At 41.9% G+C, this 18,378-nt stretch overlaps 1 protein-coding gene across 3 annotated transcripts in view; it reads left to right on the top strand.

Annotated features, from left to right (window-relative positions):
- Nucleotides 1–18,021, top strand: part of LOC122540621 (uncharacterized) — a 22,837-nt gene extending 4,816 nt beyond the window's left edge. The window contains exons 2-5 of one of the 3 annotated variants that reach the window (XM_087976605.1): nucleotides 708–824; nucleotides 6,821–6,878; nucleotides 15,442–15,468; nucleotides 17,754–18,021. In XM_087976605.1, the coding sequence (XP_087832731.1) occupies nucleotides 708–824; nucleotides 6,821–6,878; nucleotides 15,442–15,468; nucleotides 17,754–17,881 (330 nt within the window). In that variant the 3' untranslated portion in view covers nucleotides 17,882–18,021. Of the gene's footprint in view, nucleotides 1–707; nucleotides 825–6,820; nucleotides 6,879–15,441; nucleotides 15,469–16,350; nucleotides 16,459–17,753 lie in introns of all 3 variants that reach the window. The other 2 variants (XM_043676582.2, XM_043676580.2) reach the window with 2 other exon arrangements.
- Nucleotides 18,022–18,378: the final 357 nt, after the last annotated feature.

Below are 18,378 nucleotides of genomic sequence, written 5' to 3'. Positions count from 1 at the left end.
AACAGTCATGGGCCTAGTGTGGGAAAATGGGAGTATGCAGGTGGTGGTGCATGTTTTTGGCATTACAGACTTAATGGCCTGAAAGGACTGTTCAGTACTGCATGATTCTACAATTCTGGGAATCCAGCATGTTTTTACTTTACTTTCAGCTTCATTGCTAAAAATTTTGGTCTCATCCTTTCCTTTGCACCTCTCTGTGAGTGAGTGCACTGCTAATTCTCTCTCCTCCTTGTCGTGCATTATCCTTTTACCTGAAATAATTGTGCAGCTGAATTCTGGCTTCAGCCAGTAATTCGCTGGATAATGTGGTGACAATGACTGACTGACATGCTCGCTATTTACTTGTCAACACTGAAGATACAGCAAAGCCTGAAAACACGCCAACCAATAGGCTATTTAAAACAGTGTATGTTTATGTAACATCAGCATCTCTCAAAGCAAGATCCTATCATTGACCTTCTTTCCCGAATCAAGTCTGCAAAATTGGAAAATTATGTAGTTGTGAGATTTGCTTGACAGCCTATGTATGTACATTCACACCAGCTGGAACAAAGGAACTTTGTAGATTGTCATGAGTTGGCAGTGAACACTGATATTATGGATGTAACTAGGAAGTTATTATTCCTGCCTTTTATATTTCTGTTTTCTTAACATGCTTTCTTTTACTACTTAATGCTCTCGAAATGCTGTTGCATGCCACCTGGAAGTTTGGGACTGAGATGTTCCGGGAGGAGCCTGTCCGCTATCGGGTCTACCAGCCATTGCCCTGGTACGTGCAGAGTGTCAGACACAATCGGAATCACAGATCCAGCCAGCTCGAGAAGGTAAAACAGAAATCATTCCAGGCACTTAGCGGGACACGCACATTGACCATTGCAGCATGTTCCTACCAGACAGTGTTATCATCTTCTGAGCAGCTCAATGAGTATTGTGGATCTGTTGTGAGTTCACAGGGTGGCAGAACTGTGATAGCACAGATAGAGATCATTCGGCCCATCCTGTCTACACTTGCCACAAACACCCACTCCACCCCACCGCCCCCACCGATTGAGCAATTCACTTAGCGCCATTCTCCCCAGAACCCTGCATCCTTTTCAGGTACCAACCAAACTTTCTTTTGGATGTTTCCATTTGTCTTTCCTCCAGCACTCTCTGAGGCAGGGAAACCAGATTGGAACCACTCACTGTCTACAACTTCATCCTTATCTCGCTTTTTCTTCATTTGCCAATTACTTTAAATCTGTGCCTTCTCTTCTGCTAGCTTTTCATGAACGGGAACCATTGCTTCCTGGCTATTTTGTTCAGACTCCTCATCAGTTCAGATATTTTCATCAGATCTTCTGCTGTCCAAGGAGAACAGGTCCAATTTCTCCATTTGTGATGCTTCTCATCCTTGGAATCATTCTCGTGGATTTTTTCAGAGTCTGAATTCCAATAATCTAAGAGTGTCAATTTAATGGTGTCACAATTATAACACTTTGGTGGGATTTTGCTACGCAAACTTTGCTTGCCTACTGTGGAACAATCAGTACACAATTAGTGCATGCGGTTCTGTGTCAGGTCTGTTCACTACCCACAAGGCACGAGTCAGGAGTGTGATGGAATACTCCCCACTTGCCTGGATAGGGGCAGCTTCAACAACACTGAAGAAGCTTGATACCATCCTGGACAAAGCAGCCCACTTGATTGGTGCCACATCTTCGAATGTTGTCTCCGTTGACCGCTGGCTCTCAACTGTATGTACTAGATACACAATGCTCTGTAGCAAACTCACCATTACTCCTTAGACAGCACCCTACGATCATTTCCAACTAGAAGGACAAGGGCAGCAGGTACATATCACCATCCACAAGTTCCCATCCAAGCCATGTACCGCGCTGACATGGATTTGAGTGTTCCTTCACTGCCACTGGGTGAAAATCCCTGGAATTCTGACCTAGCAACCTTGTAGGTCAACCGAAGGAACATGGACTGCAATGGTTCAAGAAGGCAGCTCACTACCACCTTCTCCAGAGCAACTATGGATGGGCAGAAAATGCTGGACCCAGTCATCCATGGCCGCATCCTATAAATGAACAAAAATAGAATTTTAAGAGGTGTCTTGTGTTGTTTCTGAGAAGTTATTTATGGACTGTATATATTTAGTTCTGGAAGTTCTTCGTCACTCTGGATGGATTTTAACACTAAGAGAACTTTCTACATTGGCCACAGGAGGTGAGTTTCAGAATATGACAGCAAGATATATACTCCTTTACCGGAGAAAATCAAATCAAGAAATGTTAAGGAGGGACAAATAAATGTACTCAAAGGAAATTTTGAGAGGGATGATCCCATTCAATTAGGACCCTTGGCTGTTGGAGGCAACAAGCCTCCTATGCCCATATCTCAAGTCCATTCAATTAAAGAACGACGGTTTAATCCACTTTGAGATCCATGGGAATTTTATTTCTTTTCATATCCTCATAGAGAGTCCATAAATTGGAGTTTTAAGATCATTTTGGTCATTGTGCAATTAATATGTCCTGAGGTGACATATAGAGTGCAAGGTATGCTGTAATGTACCTAAGTGGCATTGATCAAGTGGCATGCAATTAAGTGGATTACTGGCAGATAAAAGGCCAGTCTTCAAGGTAAACATAGCCCAGAGGTCTTATCTTTCACATGTGGGATTTACAATGTTTATTCAATTGCTACTCTCACATCAATGCCCGTAATGATTAACCTCTCCTCTACACAACTTCTGAAGGAGGGTCACTGCACCCGACATCCTAATGGTTTTCTTCCCAATTGGTGGTTTCTCCAGCAATTTCCATTTTTTTCATATTTCCAGCATGTTCAGTTCTTTATTTTATTTTGATTTGGATTAACCTCTTCCTGTCTTCATTCTGAGAGCAGTTTTCCAACTTCAAGGACTGCTCTTTAATATAGCTCTTGGACAAATGAGTGAAGTGGAGGCATACTTGGGCTGAATCTTGTAAGAAACCAGCGAACCATAATTTTTCATGAATTTTATGGCATTTTTTCTCACACTATCTTCCCAGAGTGGCCTCATTATCTGTGCACCACATCCCAATGGTGACACGCCACCCACCCCTCCCACCATCATTTTCTCCCACTGGGTAAACATTGGGACAACTTGAGATCCCTAGTGCCCTTGGCCTTTTTGATGCCCAGCTGCATACCTGGTTAAGCATTGGCTATCTAGAGTTACCCTTCCCTGGACACCAAATGGATGATCAACCACAAGCTATTGTGCCTCAGGGCAGATAGGTGGTGCAGTTGACACTTCATTGCATTTTGCTGTTTAAGAACTAAGTCACATGGCTTACCCATCCCGAGCCTCATACAGGGATAGAGTAGGTGGTTGGGTCTGGGTGGGATACTCTTCAGAGGGTCAGTGTGGACTCAATGGGCTGAATGGCCTGATTCCACACTGTAGGGATTCTATGATTCTAGGATCCACTTTGCATTCTCTGAGGACAAAACATGACTGATAAGGATGCTGGCTTGGTAAGATTCTTGCACTGTGATCTCCAGCAACGATGAAAGCAGCACCACCATAAAAGACGCCTCTACCGGCGATGCCTTTGAACAGCTGAGAAAGGAATCAGTGTGCAGCCTGTGTTTAGTGCCTTGACTGATGTAGCGCCCAGTCAGCACGGGCACATTTATAGTTCCCTAATCCATGCTGTGTCCTCCACCATCTGTGCATCTCCAGAAGAAGGAATATGACCTTCCAATACAAGGGGGAGAACAACCGAGCCAAGGGAAAATGACGGATGGAATTTTCTGGCAATAATATTTTGGACTTTGCCAAGACAAAGTTTGCCAGGCACTCTTCATCCATTCAGAATGTCAACTGTAAGCCAGCACAACTCCTTTCCTTGATGCAGAAGTGACCAGAATTACTTACTTTGGAGTCCAAAGAGTTTAATATAATTTTGGGGATCAATCCATGTTTTCCATAACTTATGTCTAGAGCTATTTAGAATCAAGATGAATGACTTAGTATTGATATTGGTATCACTGGTTATTATAATGTATTGGTATAGATGGGGGTCAATATGCAATTTTGATTGTCTGTGTTCAATTATATTTGTATATATTCATTTATAAATGAAGGTATCATTGGAGAGGCCAAAATGTTATTGTATATGCCCCAATGCCCTTGAAGAATTGTTGAGGATCTGCTTTCTCTGTTTGAAGCCTTCATTGCAAAAGGAATTGAGATCAGAAGTAGGGATGGCTTACTGCAGGAGCCCTGGTAATTCTGCACCAGGAGTACTCTGTGTGGTTTGGTCTCATTATCTTGGAGAGGGTAAACTTGCCAGGGAGGGAGTACAGCAAATGCTTTCTAATGAGACAAGATTGGTTGGATTGAGTCTGTATTCACTAGAGTTTTGAAGAATGAGAGGGGATCTGATGAAGTGGATAAAATTCTAACAGGGCTCGACAGAGTAGTTGCAGGGTGAATGCTGTCCCTGAGGTTGGGAAGTCTAAAACTGGGAGACACAGTGCCAGGATATAGGGTAGAGACCTTAATATTGAGGTGAGAAATGAAGTCTTCATTCAATGGGTGGGCAGTCTATGGAATTCATTTCCACAGAAGGTGGAGGAGGCCAGGTCACTGAGAATACAGTCTGTTCTGATATAACACTATAGTTCAGTTCCCGTACAATCCCATGTTGTACAAAAATCGCGTAATAGCAGCACCATTTAGATCCATGGGACTAGAATCGTGTTATAGCCAATACAGGTAAGGAAAGTTTGCGTTCTACAAATAATGGTCTAAATTCTTCAATCGTTTGAAGCTAGTTTGTGTTGAAGAGACACGCGTTATAGCAGAACTGACTGTATTCAAGAAAGAGATTGATTAATCTTTGCATATTAAAGGCATCAAAGGGGTAAGGACAGCAAGAGGGACTATAGCATTGAGATGGAGGAATCAGCTGTGATTATGTTGAATGGCAGAGCAGGTTCGAAGGGCCGAATGGCCTACTTCTGCTTCTAGCTTCTATGCTTTGACGGTGCACTTTCTTCCACAGCGCTCTTTACTGAGAAGATTACTGAATTGTGTCCCAGCAACAGTGACGTAGGCTAAACCGAGAGAAAGGTCAATTGCTGGCAAGATAAATTTCTTCATCTAAATTGATTAACATTTCAAAGTGATCTTTAGAAATGGAATGGAAATTTTAGATTTGTTCATCGATGCAGTAAGATGATAGGATTTTCGAGGCTGACTGTATGTTTTCTCACAAACTTTGGCTCAGTTCAAGTGAGTGTTGAACAGTTTCAAGATAATCACAAAGTCCATCCCAGAACATCTATTCAGCTTTCTCTTTCTTGGCAAGTAGCAACATGATAAAGACCAAATTGTTTTTTTTTCCCTGTGATATTTAGGGAAAGATATTTAGGAAGTTCCAGGGTGAATTCCCCTGTTATTTTTTGACATGATTCTTTTAGATCTACCTGCAAGTGTACACAAGATCTTCGGTTGACATCTCACCTAACACCGCAAAAGTGAGGACTGCAGATGCTGGAAACCAGAGTCTAGATCAGTGTGGTGCTGGAAAAGCACAGCAGGTCAGGCAGCATCTGAGGAGCAGGAAAATTGACGTTTCGGGCAAATTCCCTTCATTAGGAATAGAGGCAGGAAGCCTCCAGGATGGAGAGATTAAATGATAATCTCTGCACACTGGAGGCTTCCTGTCTCTATTCCTGATGAAGGGCTTTTGCCCAAAACGTTGATTTGCCTGCTCCTCAGATGCTGCCTGACCTGCTGTGCTTTTCCAGCATCACTCTGATCTAGACTCTCACCCAACACCTCAGCACTTCACTGGAGTGTCAATCTTATTGCTGTACGGTATGTCTGCATTGCATCTTGAACATAGAACCTTGGAATTCAGGGACAAGATTGTTCCATCAGAGTCATTGTTGACACAGCAGAAAGTCACAAACTATTGAATACTGATGTTGTTCACTTATAATACTGATCAGGGAGCCAGTGGTAATGTCTTTAGACAAATATTCCAGAGGCTTACAATAATGATCTGGGGAAGTGGGTTCAAATCCCACTGTAACAACTTGTGAAATTCAAGCTCACTTATTAAACATGGAAAATAAACCTGGAGACCATGAAAAGATTGTTGTTGTCTGTCTTATTAATGCTGTTTGGTGAAGGAAATCTACTACCCTTACCTGGTCTGGCCTACATGATCCACAGCAATGTGGTTGACTCTGAAATGGCCTAACAAGTCTCATTTCAAGGGTAATCAACAAGTGGCAACATATATTGGCCTTGACAGCAATACCCACATCCCATGAAATAATTTGTGAGAAGTCGCTGATTTTTCAGGTTGTGTTGCTGTTTGTTTACTCTGACCTGTTAACTCAGTTCATTTCTGCACTAAGAATTGCAGACCTGTCTTTGCAATTATGAAACAGTTTTCACACTGAGACTAAACATGTTAAAGAGCAAATTCTCATTGGTTCAGTGATCTCTATTTGTTTCAAAGGTTGTAAATTAATGTGGCAACTTCAACTGGGTGTCCTGCGAGGCAGAGTAGAATAATCAGCTACAATGTCTGGATTTCTGTGTATAGCTGTGCACGTGTGTGGACCGTCCAAGTGACTGTCAATTTCAGAGCTGTAATAAAATCAAGCATCTTGCTTCCAATAGTACCACAAAATTTGGTTCAAAACATTATTATTAGATGTGTTTAAAATGGGTTCTAACTGATTCCCAATTAATTAGCTTGTTACAGTGGTGAGGTTCCCAATAAAGAAGCTCTTGAATTACTCAATATTTTCTCTTTTTCAGAAGGATGCAGGATCCAGGCGAAGAAGTGTTAACTCGTTCAAGAATAACACAGTGAAAGGTAGGTTTCAAATTTTTATTTGGTCACTCAGAAGTTGAGCTGCAAACACCAACTTCTGATATTGATGTTACTCTCTCAATGCAAACATAACTGTTCAGTCAGGGACTTGTAAAAGACTCTCATCCACCCAAATCCTCTGGAAATTAGGATCGTAGAACCTCTACAGTGTCAGAACAGGTCATTTGGCCCATCAAGTTCACACTGACTCTTTAAAGAGCATCCCAACACCCTACCCTATCCCTGGGATATCCCCATTACTAACCCAAACATCTTTCAACTGTAGGAAGGAACCAGATCACCCACAGGAAACCCACGCAGACACGGGGAGAATGGGCAAACTCCACACAGACAGTCTGCCTAAGGTGGGAATTGAACTCAGCTTCTTAGTGCTGTGAGGCAGCAGTGCTAACTACTGAGGCACTATGCCACCCTAAGTTTTGGTAGGCTGTTAGACTTGGAGGTAGGTGAGAGGAACAAGTTCACTTTCAGTTTAATTGTACTTGTGCAGGAGGCAGTTTAGAGAATATTGACCAGTTTGGATCTTGGGATGAAGGTGCTGTTATGTGAGGAAGCTAACAATGTGGGCAATGTTCAATGGAGTTTAGAAGAATGCAAAGTGATTGTATAAGATTCTGACAGAGTTTGAAAAGGTAAGTGCTGAGGGGTTGGTTCCTGTCACTGCAGACCTTAGAATTCAGGGCATGGAAAAAGGGATCCCCAATTAAGACAAAGATGGAGACAAATTTCATCTCACCGAAGTTGGTTATCTTTGGAATTCTCTACCTCAGGGTGATTCAATGTATACAATGCTGATTTGGACAGATTTTTGACCTACATTGAGGTTGAAATTACTGCACAAAGACCAGTACCCTGTCACCAAGTCACCTCTTGTTTATATATGAACTGTACATGGACTTTGCCCATTGAGCTCAGAGCCAGTTCCTCGAGTAAAGAGACTCTCTGATGCTCCTGTTTATCTCTGTCAGCCAGGACTCCATGATTGGACCAGGTTAACAGCCCCAATCAGAGATCTCATACTCAATGAGATCGACCTGGCCAATCTCATTCTAATCACTACAGAGGCGTACATCCAGCTGTCCAAAGGTGAATGGATAAATACACATGCTTTGATCTGGATAAAGATGTAGGGATTTGGAATCATGCAAACAGGCAGAAATCTGAATTCAAAACATGAGTAAGCCATTCAGCCCACGAGTCTACTGTGCCATTTGATAGGATTATGGCTGACCTGAGTGTGGCCTGTATTTTTCCATTAATCCCCATTCTCTTTGATTCCATAGTTAGTCAAGAATTCACTTAACTCAAACTGGTGATGGCCAACTATCTCCCTTTTAGGAAAGAAATAAATTGAGACAGTAGCAGACATGAAGCTTTAAGGTTCGGGATTATATAACCCATGGGCAGTACAAGCTCATGCCTTGAGGGCAGTTCACCAGTACCTTCTCAAAGGCTATTAGGAGCAGGCAATAAATGCTGACCCAACCAGTAATGCACATGTCCCACAAGTGAATAAAAGACATTCACGTTATGAGAGGAATGGCTCAGCCAGAAAAAGAAAGCAGGGTAGACTTTCTGACATTGTCTTTGTGATAGAGGCTGATGCACCGCTCTGTTGAACTGAACTGAGCTGTTCCAGTCCAATTTCCTGTAGTCAGCTCAGTATCATCATTACCCCAAATAAAATTACAGGTTTGAGCCTGTGCATGATCGTCATCTGAGTTTAACAACTTGCCAGTGTAATCAAAAGAATGGGACGAGCTGAAGGAAGGTGATGGAATAGGGACACTAAAATTTTCTCAGAGTCGTTGCAGATGCTCAAACATCATTTCAACCGAGCAACAGTCTATGAAGAGGGAAGGAATGAGGAAATGGTGTCCAGATGAGTGGAGGAGTCTTTAGAGTCTTTAGACAAACTACAGCGCAGTCTCAACCCCTCCATACTCCAGTGGGACCATGGGGGCATGCACGAGAAGCATGGCATTGGGCAAGGAGACAGGTCTGTTTAATGATCACAGTCAATGTGGCAGTTGACCCTACATCAAACTGCGTTACACACAAGCCATCTAGCCAACTGAGCTAAGTGACACCCCACTGGTTGCCTGGCACAGTGTTCTTCTATTTGTCTAAATTATACCAATCGTATGAGAAGGTTTGGAAAAACAATGAGAAAGGATCTTTCATAAAACCCAAAGAATTGCGGATGCTGGAAACAAAAACAGAAATTGCTGGAAAAGCTCAGCAGGTTTGGTAGCATCTGTGGAGAACAATCAGAGTTAACATTTCACATCCAGTGACTCTGCTCCAGAACTGAAGGCTCTGAAAACCTCTAGGAGCTAAAGAATTAAAGGTTCATTATTTTAAGGCTTGACAATTCAGAGTGAAAAAACACACAACACCAGGCTATAGCCCAACAGGTTTGTTTGGAAGCACTAGCTTTCAGAGCACTGCTTCTTCATCAGATGGTTATGTGACAACCACCTGATGAAGGAGCAGTGCTCCGAAAGCTAGTGCTTCCAAATAAACCTGTTGGACTATAACCTGGTATTGTGTGATTTTTAACTTTGTCCACCCCAGTCTAATACCGGCTCTTCCAAACCTTGATAATTCAGGCAATGGTAACCACAAGGCCATGTATAACTCTCTGATCATACAACTGCAGCTGCGTTCTGTCCATTCAGTCATGCTATTGGACATCAACATCCTGTCCTGTATGAGATATGAAAGGTACATGTACATTGCATCCAACAGTTGCTTAGGCAATCAGAAGATAGCACAGACTTAAGAAAATTGAAGAGGAGGCAGTTGGGAGAAATCTCTTTACACAGTCATTAGGAAGAAGTGGTCTCAAGCATATGCTCCAAGCCAGGGTGTCAGTTAGCTCAGTTATCTGGATGGTTGGCTTGTAATGCAGAATGGCACCAATAGTGTATGTTCAATTCTTGCACTGGCAGAGGTTCCCAAAAAAGGCTTTCCCTGTCAGCCTTTGTACTCATCTACCTTGCAGTGACCCTCAGGTTAAAACACTACCAGTTGTCTGTCTGTAATGAGGAAGCAGCCCTTTGGTCTGGTAGGACTATGGTAACATGGCCTTTACTTCATGCTCCTTATAGGATAGAGATTGAAGCAGACAAAGAGGAATAAAGAAGGGTGTGTGGAGTTAGCAGAATTAGACTATGGCCACAATTTTCTGAGTAGCAGCAAACCTGTGGGGATGTGTGGGATCAGAGATAACTGACTTTCTGCCACACCAAGCAAGAAGGATCCCTGATCATGAGCCAATCAGATTGTTGGTGATCCACTCCACAAATCGCAGCTTGACCAATGGAATTCCACTTGGCCAGAATGAGCCGCCAATCAGAGGCCTGCAGCGCCTTTGGGTCTGAGAGACTTCGGTTGGAGCCTAGACATTAGAGGATCGAACAGCAAAAGCTAAGTGGCTTTTTTTTGCTTCTCGAGAAAGAGAGGAGGTGTCTGAGAAAGGTTAGACATAAGGGCATGGGATGGCTTTCCTTGCCTCTGACTGCTCCCAGACTGGGGCGAATTAAGGCTGTTCCCCCACAACCTAAGCCAGCAGGTAGGTTACTCTGCTTTCCCAGTTGGAAATCAGCCCCAAAAGGCCAGATAGTGACAAGTGGAATAGTGATAAGTTGAGGCCCTTAGTTGGCTGTTAAATGATCACTTAAGGCCTTACAATTCAAGAAAGTCCCCAGTACACTTTCTCATCCAGCACATCATTTTTGAGGTGGCAAGGAGGAAGCGAATATCTCTCCAAGCCTAACAAGCTCAATAATTACACCACTAGGGAGGTGAAAATTCCAACAAAGATGTTTAGTCTTGAATTCTAGATTACTTACAGTGTGAAAACAGGCCCTTCGGCCCAACAAGTCCACACCGACCCTCCGAAGAGCAACCCACCCAGACCCATTCCCCTACATTTACTCCTTCACCTAACACTCCAGGCAGTTTAGCATGGCCAACGCACCTAAAATGCATATTTTTGGAGTGTGGGAGGAAACTGGAGCAGAACAGGGAGAACTCTACATAGACAGTTACCTGAGGTGGGAATTGAACCCAAGTCTCTGGTGCTGTGAGGCAGCAGTGCTAACCACTGTGCCACCCAAATTGGAACAATGGAGGACCTGTCAGGAAGGAGTAACTGATCATGAGCTTGTGGAGAAGCTAAAAGTCAATCGCTGCAGAGGAACCCAGCTCTTGACCTGACCTGTCCATTAATCCAGTTCCCGTTTGTGGTTGAGCCTCACAATTTGACTAATACTTTGCTTCCAAATTTACCTTCTGTGAAAAAAATGCTGGAAATTAAAATGTTAATCGAAAAACCCCCCCGACTATTTTGACTGTTCGAAGCAAGAAGTGGAATTGATGCTGGCTCATTAATTGTGGATATTATGTTTGATGTGATATAGCAGACATAAGCATCCCAAGATTTCAAATCCACCGTTATAGTGAGCAACGTGGGATATTCTGGTATTTTTAAACGATAGAATTGGAAGCTCATTACACTAAAAAGATGCTTTTGGAAATGCAGTTCCACCTTAGGGGCCGATATTATATTTTTTTAATTTTGTGGCAAGCAACACATGTGAGAAAAATTAACACTGGCGGGTATGAGATGAAATGTGCATATTGAGTATTAAAGGAGAGCCATTTGTTAGTCATTTATAAACTGCTGCTTTGAGGACACACATTTAACTGAACGATTTTAGAACTGCTATTGTGTGACAAGAGAAAAATCATAGCCTTCAATAAAGGGTTATCGTGAATATCTCCCATTTCCTCTTCTTAATAAAAAATAGTGTCTGGGGTGTAGTAGGTTTTGGAAGATTTGAACTTTAACTTATTTTTGGCATCTTGTTTCATTGTTGATTTGCAGAAATGAATCGAGTCTGGACTAAGTGGGCTGTCTGCCTTCCAGCAAGCATTAAACCTTCCCAAAAAAACATGATAAGCTCAGAAACCACAGTCTTTATACCTTCCCCGCCCCCCCCCCCCCCCCCCACTCCTTTCTCACTCTTGCCAGACTCACACACTATTAGCAACTATCAGTGAGGAAAATATTAATAGATCATAGAAAGTTATTGCTCAGGAGCAGGAAATTATTCCAGTCAATAAGCAGCTGTTTATCCCATCCGTTCTCATCCACTTTCCAGCTCTGAGCTTTTGGCTTTATCAGCTGAAGTCCTTCAGGTGTATATCCATGTCCTTCATTAATTTGATGACAGTTTCTGCCTCTACCATAATTTCAGGCTCTAAGGTCCAGACAGTCACCACTTTCTGGATGGAAAAATTTCTCCAAAACTGTCCTCTAATTCTCCCACTTCAAATCTATTTATCCTGGTTCCTGTCCTCTGTGTTAATGGAATTAGATCCATCTTGTCCATTCTATCTGGATCCCCCTGTAATTTTATGCACAACAATTAAATCTCCACTCAGCTGCCATTGTTCCAGTCAAAGCAATCACAGTCTATCTAGTCCTCCCTTTAATGCATAAATGCATTGTTGTATGTTGTATAGTGGAGCTGGTGTAATGGTAATGTTGCTGGGCTAGAAAACTAGACAATTGCTGTGGAAGTGTGAGTTTAAGTCACGTGATACGAGCCAGTGGAATTTAAATTCAATTAGTAAATCTGGAAAATAGAGATGGTCTTATGATTTTTATTGTTGTATGAACCATTCAGTTTCACTGACGCCCTTTAAGGAAGGAAGTCTGCAATTCTTACCCGGTCTGGTCTCCATGTAACTCCAGAACCAAAGCAATAAATGGCCTGACAAGCCACTCAGTCAAGGGCAATCTGGAATTAGCAATGATGCATTCATCCCATGAAACAATAAAGAATAAATAGTTCCCCTGTACCCTTTCTAGTGTGTGGTCATATCCTCCCTGCATTGTGGTGAACAATATTCTGGCTACGGCTTAACTGGACTCTTATACAATTCGAGTGTAGCCTCCCTCATCTATTCAATGCTTTGAATAAGCAAAAAATGCACGGTGGCACAGTGGTTAGCACTGCTACCTCACAGTGCCAGAGACCCAGGTTCAATTCCCACCTCAGGCAACTCTCTGTGTGGAGTTTGCACGTTCTCCCCACGTCTGTGCGGGTTGCCTCCAGGTGCTCTGGTTTCCTCCCACAGTCCAAAAATGTGCAGGTTAGGTGCATTGGCCATGCTAAATTGCCCGTAGTGTTAGGTGTAGGGGAATGGGTCTGGGTGGGTTGCTCTTCGGACGGTCGGTGTGGACTTGTTGGGCCGAAGGGCCTGTTTCCACACTATAAGTAATCTAATCTGTACACCTTCCTAACTATCTTATCCAGCTATTATCCTATCTTCAGGCATATAAACATGCCCCTCAATCTTCTGAGTATCCAGTGAGTCATTGGATTAATCAGAGTGAAATGGGTCTGGGTGGGTTACTCTTCGGAGATCTGGTTGGGCCGAAAGGCCTGTTTCCACAGTGTAGGGAATCTAATCTAATGCTTCATCAAATAATTATTTTTGTGGTGTGAGTCTTCCCTGAGCACTGATTGAAAGTTTAAACCAGTTTTGAAACCTCTTATTGAGTGGATTGTGTATAGTCACGTGCGCTGTTTGGCTGTGAGGTCTTACCTCCTGATTTAGAGTGATCAAAAAGGCTCAGGACTGAGAAGAATTTTTTTTCTCTGGTACTGTAGAGAGTCACAAAGGAGCCTGAGGTTTCAGGATTTTCTCTCCAGTTACGCCTCCAAACAAAATCCACCTTTTGTTTGTCTAGATGAAGATGTCTAATGTCACAGGACGTTTCCTAAATTCACGTAAATATACCCTGAATGGAGGTGTGTGAAGACTGATTTTTTTTTAGAAAACAATCATAAGAGGGACTGCAAATCTGACAGGAACAGCTAGGAACTGGGCTCTGATGGTGGAATTTGGATCAATACAGGACTGAGTCAAACATGGAGTTCCAACCTACCATGCCCAATCTAGAAGTCAGTTTAAGTCAATTTAACCCATTGCAAAACTCCCAACTGCTGATTTGTTGAACTTTGATTTACTTTTAGCGTTGGTGAAAAGCTGAAACCTGTGGAGTGACTTGTTAACATCATAACAGTTCATGGGGACATGGGTTCAAATCTCATCATGGCAAAAGGTGAAAATTGAGATCAATAAAACCTGGAATAAAGAGCTAGCCCTAATGGTGACCATGTAACAATGATCACTAAAACCCATCTGGTTCACTAATGTAATTTTAAGGAAGGAAATTGGCTCAACTTACCTGGTCCACATGTGACTCCAGAACCACTAATGTGGTTGACTCTTAATTGCCCTCTGAGCAATTTAGTATGGACAATTAATACTGACCTCATCAGCAACTGCCCCAGCCTGTGAATGAATAAAAGAGCAATTTACAGATCTTCCCAACCAGCGCTTATCAAATTAATAATTGTACAGTCAATAGGATTATTGTGAGGACTCTGAAATGGCCAGTGTGGCAAGAAATACTTTCCATTTGTTACTTTACTCTGCTTGCTGAGTTTGTGATATATTCCAAGTGGGGGAATGTTGATTCCTCATACATTGGTGTAAGGGTGAGAATATAGTGAACACAAACAACGAGTTTATTTAACGGAGGGTAGACTGTACCTCTGCTTGAGTAAGAGGGAGAGAGTTTGGTTGAAAAGTCTTCAGTTTAGATTTGTTACGATAAAAAAAAACTTTCATAACATTAATATGAAGTGCTATTTGAGAGATATTTGGCTGAAAAAGAAATATTATGTAGTCATAGTCATGGTTACGATACAGAAGGAAGACACTACAACAGTCCTCTGCAAGGAGACCTCAGACAGCTCCATTCTGCTACCTTTAACCAGAAGCCCTGCAAATCTTTGGTCTTCAGATAATTAACCAATTCTTCTTTTGAATGCCATGATTGAATTCCCCCAAATCAAACTACATTGCAGATGCTAAACATCCATGAAAAAAAGCTTTCCCTCACTTCACTTTGATTTTTTTACAATTTGTTTTAAATCAGTGTCCTCTTGTCCCTTGGTCTTCACCATTTCACCAACTGGTTGTTTCCTATTTATTAAGCTAAGACACTTTATGTTTTTGTACTCAGTGATATTCTTTGACTGTTAAAAAGATTTATTAAATGGAGGAGGCCACAATAGCCATCCTTGGCTTGCGGAAAAAGTTAAAGATGGTATCAAATTAAAAGAAATATTGCAATGCTTGAACTTTTCTGAATACTTTTGGCTCTCACTTTGAAAAGTCGATTGTGAATATGATTCTACTTATTCAATATCTGTGGAAATGGTCTGGTCTGAATAAAACCACTTTCGCTGGTGAATAAATAATGTTTTTAATCACACTCCAGTTGCCTCTTGTGCTTGAACTAGTGTGGGAGGGAGAAAAATTGGGCAGAATGTATTAGTGTACAAAAATAGAAAGGAAATAATACATCTGCAGAGGTAGGTACATTGCCAAAAATTTGCTTGGAAAAGGTCGTTTTTTTTTTACATTCAACACAGGCGTGTTTTCTTCTCCCAAGTGCTTGCCAGTGCAGCATGCTCAATCGTTAATCTTTTGCTATAAATTCTGTGTCTTATGATCCTGCTCCACAGCTACCTGATGAAGGAGCAGCGCTCCGAAAGCTAGTGCTTCCAAATAGACCTGCTAGACTATAGCCTGGTGTTGTGTGATTTTTAACCTTACTCAGTAGGTGGCATTGGATTGCAACAAAAACTCTCCAGAGATGAGGTTCAAATTATCATTACTGCTGGCACTTATGTTCAGTCAGTCCAAACATCAGGAGATCAAGGGGAATTGTTTCGATCCTGATTCCAAATATCAGAGTGAAAACATAATTGGCTTTTCTATTTATTTTTAATTCACATTGCCACCTCCTGTTACAATTATTGAGGAGCTTTGATGAGTGAGAAACTGGACCGTTCCAACCTTCTGGAGGAGGTAACTCAGAAGACAGGAAAGTAGAGAATTGAATGAATCACAGAATTGTTACTTTGCAAAAGGAGGCCATTCAGCCCAAGAAAAATGAAAAAAATGAGAGAAAAACCATATATGTCGAGCCATAGAGTTATACAGCATGGAAACAGACCCTTCGGTCCAACTTGTCCATGCCGACCAGATATCCTAAATGAATCTAGTCCCATTTGCCAGCATTTGGCCCTTATCCCTCTAAACCCTTTCACAAAAACAGAAATTGCTGGAAATGCTCAGCAGGTCTGGCAGCATCTGTGAAGAGAAATCAGAATTAATGTGTCAGGTCTGGTGACCCTTCCTCAGGACTGGACGCGAAACATTATCTCTGATTTTTCTGCACAGTTGCTGTCAGATCTACTGAGTTTTTCCAACAATTTCTGTTTTTACTTCTGATTTACAGCAACCGCAGTTCTTTCGATTTTCCCTCTAAACCCTTTCTTTTCATATACCCATCCAGATGCCACCACCTATTCTGGCAGCTCATTCCATACACGTGTGCAAAAGAAGTCAAAGAAACATTTCGATGGGGAAATAAACAACAGAAACTGATGAAGAAACATAACAGGTCAAGCAACATTTGTGGGTTGAGAAACAGGGGTAATGTTTTGGCGTGATGACCTGGATGAAGTTAGAGATTGAGTGATATTTAAGTAAACACTTAACTAAGAGAAAAAAGAAAACAAATAGGAAGAGGGAAGGGGAGAGGCTGGATGTGATTAACTGACAAAAAGGATAAGTCCAGAAAAAAAACTAAAGAACTGTGAATGCTGGAAATCAAAAACAAAATCAGCAATTGCTGGAAAAGCTCAGCAGGTCTGGCAGCATTTGAGAAGTGAAATCAGAGTTAATTTTCAGGGCCAGAGATCCTTCTTCAGAACTGATCGTAGCTAAGAAAAGGTTTTTTTTTAATATCTATATATATATGTATATCCTAGAAGATGGGGTGGGCATCAGGGGGAAAGAGTAAATGATAGCTGGAGATGGAATCCAGAGAGAGAAAAGCAGTTGGGGAGACAGTTGGGTGGACAAAGTCTGAAGTCCCAGGATACCACGTTATAGTTGTGGGAGAATAAATAGCTGCTAAAGGGAACATATAGCAGCTGACAAATGGCTGTCTGCCATTTCTATTGTTCCAACTTTTAAAAAACACCCAGGGCCCCACAGGCTGTTTATTGGCTTAGAAGAAACAATGTCTCAAAAACCCTCTTCAAAAACAAACAGAACCAAATACCCTTCCCATAGCCATAGTATTGTCACACACTGCTCCCACTTTCTCAGGCATCAGAGGTGATAGTAATGGTTCTGCTGGTGCCATTTCACCTGTCATATTGACTCATCTATTATTTTTGATAATCTCAGTACCATCTCCCCTTTTGCTGTTCCCACAGCACCTCCACTTTACTTTCCCTGCCTCACTGCCTTCAATGATGTAGAGGTGTTGGTGTTGGACCTGGGTCGACAAAGTCTGAAGTCCCAGGACACCACGTTATAGTCCAACAGCTTTATTTGAAATCACAAGCTTTGGGAGTGCTGCTCTTTCATCAGGTGGCATCTGACAAAGGAGTGTTGCTCCCAAAGCTTGTGATTTCAAATAAACCTGTTGGACTATAGCCTGGCGTCCAGGGACTTCTGACTTTGTCACTGGCTTCGAAACTGTGAAAGGTCAGCTATCTGAAATGTTAACTCTGTTTCTCTCCCACTAGAAGCTGCCAGACATTAGGCTGTTTCCTGCATTTTCCAATTTTCTCAAGGTCCCAGCACCTGCAGCATTTTGCATTTTCATTCTCAAATGTTTAAGTTAAAATAAATAAATTAACATGTCTTTTTTAAATGAAGTAAATCTTCATTTTATGTCTTCAGGCATACCACATCCTTCATCAGAGGGAAGGAGCAATTTCCTAGAATCTAACTGTGAGAGAGCAGCCGTAACCATACAGACACAACACAGGAGGTACCAGCAACGGAAGAAATGTGGAAGTGACCTATAAAGGCTGAAATGTGCCTCGTTGAAGGCTTTGCTGCAATGTGTAATGGTTTCATTTCTCTCCAAGTGTTAGGAGAATGTTAGTAACTAGCTGGTTATATCATACTAGGCCTCACATGAATAAAATAGCTGCTCAGAGTTATACAGAGAGTGGCTGCTGTCTTTAATTGTTAACCTGTATTATTCTACTATGAGAAATACTTATTCTACAGGAGAAATGTTGTGGGTAACATGTATAACTAATTATAAATTTAACGTGCACAAGATACTGATTGTCAAGAGTTGCAAAGTGAGGGTACAGTCATCATACAGTCATAGAGTCATAGAGATTTACGGCACAGAAAACAGACCCTTCAGTCCTACTCAACCGTGCTGACCAGATATCTTAACCTAATCTAGTCCCATTTGCCAGCATTTGGCCTATGTACCTCCAGACCTTTGCTATTCATATACTCATCCAGATGCCTTTTAAATGTTGCAATTGTCCCAGCCTCCGCTGCT

Source organism: Chiloscyllium plagiosum, unplaced genomic scaffold (assembly GCF_037043375.1).
Source record: "Chiloscyllium plagiosum isolate Xiang-an unplaced genomic scaffold, Cpla_swu_hap1 HiC_scaffold_29, whole genome shotgun sequence".
NCBI lineage: Eukaryota > Metazoa > Chordata > Chondrichthyes > Orectolobiformes > Hemiscylliidae > Chiloscyllium > Chiloscyllium plagiosum.
Note: the sequence above shows the minus strand (reverse complement) of the source record. Positions and strands in the feature narration are given on the sequence as shown.